The 4147-nt window shown below is 33.8% G+C and overlaps 1 protein-coding gene across 1 annotated transcript; it reads right to left on the bottom strand.

Moving 5' to 3' along the window:
• Positions 1-515: 515 nt before the first annotated feature.
• On the bottom strand, positions 516-3584 carry LOC7472563 (uncharacterized). Its single transcript, XM_002305291.4, has 5 exons — positions 3205-3584; positions 3000-3049; positions 1782-1905; positions 1531-1638; positions 516-1403 (listed from the first exon to the last, which is right to left on the bottom strand). Exons 1-5 carry the CDS (start codon positions 3380-3382, stop codon positions 787-789), a joined length of 1077 nt encoding a protein of 358 aa, XP_002305327.1. The 5' UTR covers positions 3383-3584; the 3' UTR covers positions 516-786.
• Positions 3585-4147: the final 563 nt, after the last annotated feature.

The following is a 4147-nucleotide window of genomic DNA, read 5'->3' as shown; positions in this document are numbered from 1 at the left end:
AATCACACGATCGGTAGTATCCAATCTCTTCCTCCATAAAAGCCTCTCATGCCGTCAGTGAAATTTAATCATCTCATTAAACATGGTAAAAAATTGTTTTTGGTCTATAGAAACCAAAAGACCCCTACCCTCGTAAATTCCTACCAATGCCTAGATATCTACATGAATTTCCATTGTTTCTGGTAAGCACTAAACTCTCCAACTTTATCATTAAACATATATAATTAATATTAAGTATTTTTTGTTTTGTTTTTTACTAGTCAAAATTTAACTGGCTCGATATGATGGTTCGTCTGCTACAACAACGCTCTTACTATTTTTGTGGCTATATATGTTGAATAAAAGAGGAATGCAAAGTATGTGCAACCTAAAAAATAGCTTGGCAAGGTTTCAAGGATTGTGCTTATCTTGTGAATTTTTGTGCTCATTATAAACACCTCCTAATTTGTTCGGCAACATGCCATGAAAGAAATTGAATAGTTAAAACCTGTAATATGATCCTGATGGTGATAAACTTCAATGAAACCTCAGATATATTACTGGTTACTTCAATGGCGAAAAACACATTTAGTACTGAAAGGTGGCCAAGAAGATTGTTTAATACATATGGAGTATTCAACATCTCTGCACTCTGCAGCAATTATTGATTTCATTGAACAACAAAATCACATGACTTTAGATGATAGAAAGTACAAATGATCTCCATTTTCGAAACTATGCCAAAAGCACTCTGAAAACACACAATCACTTGCTTTTTTCATGTGAAAGTTTGGTGTCCCGAATTATCTAGAAATTCGAAAACTTGATCAACATCTGATGCTTATAGTACGTCCCTGGATTCACAATCTGTGAAGGGAAGTTGGGGTGATTTACTGAATCAGGAAATCCTTGAGTCTCTAGACAAAGAGCTGCATAAGGTTCATACACGAATCCACCTTTTCCCTTCTGGTACAAAGTGTTGCTTGTGTAGAACTGCACACCTGGTTGATTTGTTAATATCTCCATCATTCTTCCAGACTTCTTATCACGCACAATTGCTACTTTCTTCAACTTGTCGTTTCCACTTCCATCAAGTGCATAGTTGATGTCATAGCCATTAGTGAGTTTGTTGATCTTGCTTCCGATGGTGTTGGGTTTGAGAAAATCATAGGGTGTTCCTTTCACTGTCACAATCTCTCCTGTAGGAATGAGTTGGCTGTCAACAGGAGTGTAGTGCGAAGCGAAGATCTGAATTTCCTCTGACAAGATATCACCACTATTGTGTCCACCAAGGTTCCAATAGGCATGGTTAACTAGATTAACCGGAGTGGCCTTGTTTAGAGCTTTTGCTTTCATTGTTATACGCAATTTGTTGTCTCCAAGGAGCTTGTATCCCACAATTACATGGAGATCACCGGGGAATCCTGTGTATATGAAAAATGTATTCATAACTTTAATTTCTGCTGTATAGGTGTCATTTATGCTCATACACATAAATGTGTTGAGCCTGTAGCTAGTGTGAAAAATTATGGCTTGAAAGACTATGCTGACCTTCTTCACCATCAAAGCTGTGATAGGCAAAGACAATGCAAGGGGTACGTCCTTCAGGGCTGTACTTTTTCACTTTCCAAACAACCGTACTAAATCCTTTACGGCCGCCTGATATCCATGCATGTAAGCAATTAGTGCCAAAAAAAAAGAGAGAGAGAAGATACCTCTTCGATTCAAGTTGATAGAAAATTACTCAATATGGGGAAAAATTCTACTTTGCTAGCGAAGGTGTAGTAAGATGTATATTTTACCATGAAGCATGTTCTTCCCTTCATTAGCAACTAGTTTATATAGAGTTCCATTCAAAGTAAATTGAGCACCAGCAATTCTATTGGCAACTCGTCCCACAGTGGCTCCAAAGTTTGATGAATCATTCTGCACAATGTTATCAATCCGATATATATGAAGTGAAAACAAAGAAAATCAAAGTGACAACTTTTAGAGCATTACTATTAAAAAAACTATTGTTTAAACTTTTGAATTAAAATAATTTTTTAATACAATATAAATGTTTAATGACCAGAACTATTTTCATGATCTCACCAGCCATTTAAACTAGTTCTTTAAGAGAATGGATCTTCTTTTAAATGTAAATAAAACATCATTAAGAAATCCACAGCTAAAAGCATCTTCCACTCGTATATCTCGAGGGGCCAGCAAATTAATCTGCTACGTACGTACCCATATGTTTTCTTTTCTTTTCTTTTTCTTTTTTTTTTTCCTTGACAATTAATGTTTTGGACCACTAACATCCACTGACTGTTCATACTAAAAAGAATCAGTCAAGAATTTCATAGAGACAATTCGTTGCATATCTCCAAATCCATCACAGCAATACAATAATAATAATAAAAACCAAAAGTAATATAATTAATTTGTTCGTTGAAGTCAAATATATCCCAAAGAGTCAAAGGAAAAACCACATGCTGAGACTCAATAATGCAGTTCCCAAGATAAAGATTTGACTTTTGAATTTAACCAAGAGAGGATACATATCTAATATATGTCACATGGTATTATTCTCTGCGTTGTCTCTTATGAACATGCATCAGATCAGCCTATGATATTTAATAAATGCAGCACGAGATAAGACGAAGAGCGGCCGGCACTGTAAGAAGAATCAGACAAGTTTGAACAGACACGACAAAGTGTTTTTTGAAGTGATAAATTAATATGAACTATAATAATAATAATAATTCATCAGACTACCGAGAAGAAACATATTTGAGTACGACAAATTATACAGCTAGCTGATCTAGCTTTAACCCAATGGAATTTTAATAACTTTTTTTGCCCTGCTAGTCGTGGTCCTGCACAAGAACCCATCTGAGTGCCATTGGCTTGAAAGAGAAGACACAGATTGAACAATCAACAATGTGGATCAATTTGCAAAATAATGTGAAATCATATACTTTCATAAAACCAAAGCAAAAACAAGGAAAAGAAAGAAAAAGAAGAACAAATCTCACCTTGTATTCCTTGATAGTATCATAGCCAAGGACAATATCAGCTACCTTTCCTGTTTTAATTTGTTAATTAACACAAAAGAAAGAAACAAAACTTTAGCATGAGAACTCATCTTCTTGAACCTGAAATGCAATGTCATACGTTCCCAAAACAAGGAATTAACAAATAAATTTCAAGAAATAAATAATGGATGAAGAAAAACTGTACCGTATTTATCAGGGAGAAGAAGGGAGATAATATGTGCGCCATAATTGGTAAGTTTCACAGAGAAATTTCCTTTCTTGAGCTCATACATCCCAATCTCTTCCTTTGTTGCAGAGCCAATAGCTGGAAACCCGAAAATCAGCAGCAGGCTAAAACACAACAACACACAAAACTTGGCCATCTTTTCCACTCAGATTATGAGATATGCTTGGCCTTTATGTATCAGAAGTTATGTATCCTAATATGGTCTGACTTATCCTATGCTTTATAAGAGAGTTGTATGGGTGTGCATTGAAAATTTGAAACTGATAATATGGTATACAGCAGCACTGTTCTTCTCAGTTTGCTCCTTCAATGATAGCCGGTTGTGTTGACTATGTAAAGGAACAAGCGTGACAAGATTCTTGATTTCTCCAACTAGGGCCCCCATTGATATATATATATATATATTTGGACCCATTTATTTGTAGATGGAGAGCGAGAGACGTGTGTATACATGGTAGCTTTTGGCAACTCGATCTAGCCTCACGGGTATCCAAGGTGTATAGTTGATTCTGGATAAATTAAAAAATATGATAAATATTATTTTTTAAAATGATTTTTATTTAGAAATATATTAAAAATATATTTTAAATTTTTTAAAAATTATTTTTAATATTAGTGCATTAAAACGATTTGAAAATATGAAAAAAAAATCAATTTAAAATAAAGAAAAAAATAAAATAAATTTATTTTTTTTAAAAGAAAATTTAAAACACAAAAATAAATGGGATCTCAATATCGAACCTTGTTAGATTTCAAACTAAACTGGATAGTGGTTGATACAATCTAACTCTTGTTGATTTGATAGGTGTATTAATAACTTGATTAACTAGTTGACTTTTAAAAACATATTTCAAGAACAATGTTAATCTATCTTGTTTCATTAAAAATGTAATTAACGTCT

This window comes from Populus trichocarpa, chromosome 4 (assembly GCF_000002775.5).
Source record: "Populus trichocarpa isolate Nisqually-1 chromosome 4, P.trichocarpa_v4.1, whole genome shotgun sequence".
Taxonomy (NCBI): domain Eukaryota; kingdom Viridiplantae; phylum Streptophyta; class Magnoliopsida; order Malpighiales; family Salicaceae; genus Populus; species Populus trichocarpa.
The sequence above is the reverse complement of the archived record's forward strand: the minus strand, read 5'-3'. Positions and strand labels throughout refer to the sequence as shown.

Excerpts from the sequence above, each read along its gene's own strand:
- LOC7472563 (XM_002305291.4), bottom strand. The coding sequence starts at position 3,382 with ATGGCCAAGTTTTGTGTGTTGTTGTGTTTTAGCCTGCTGCTGATTTTC. Across the intron at positions 3,050-3,204 it reads TCTTCTCCCTGATAAATACG|GAAAGGTAGCTGATATTGTC; the intron begins GTACAGTTTTTC and ends AAATTAAAACAG. Across the intron at positions 1,404-1,530 it reads CAGCTTTGATGGTGAAGAAG|GATTCCCCGGTGATCTCCAT; the intron begins GTCAGCATAGTC and ends TCATATACACAG.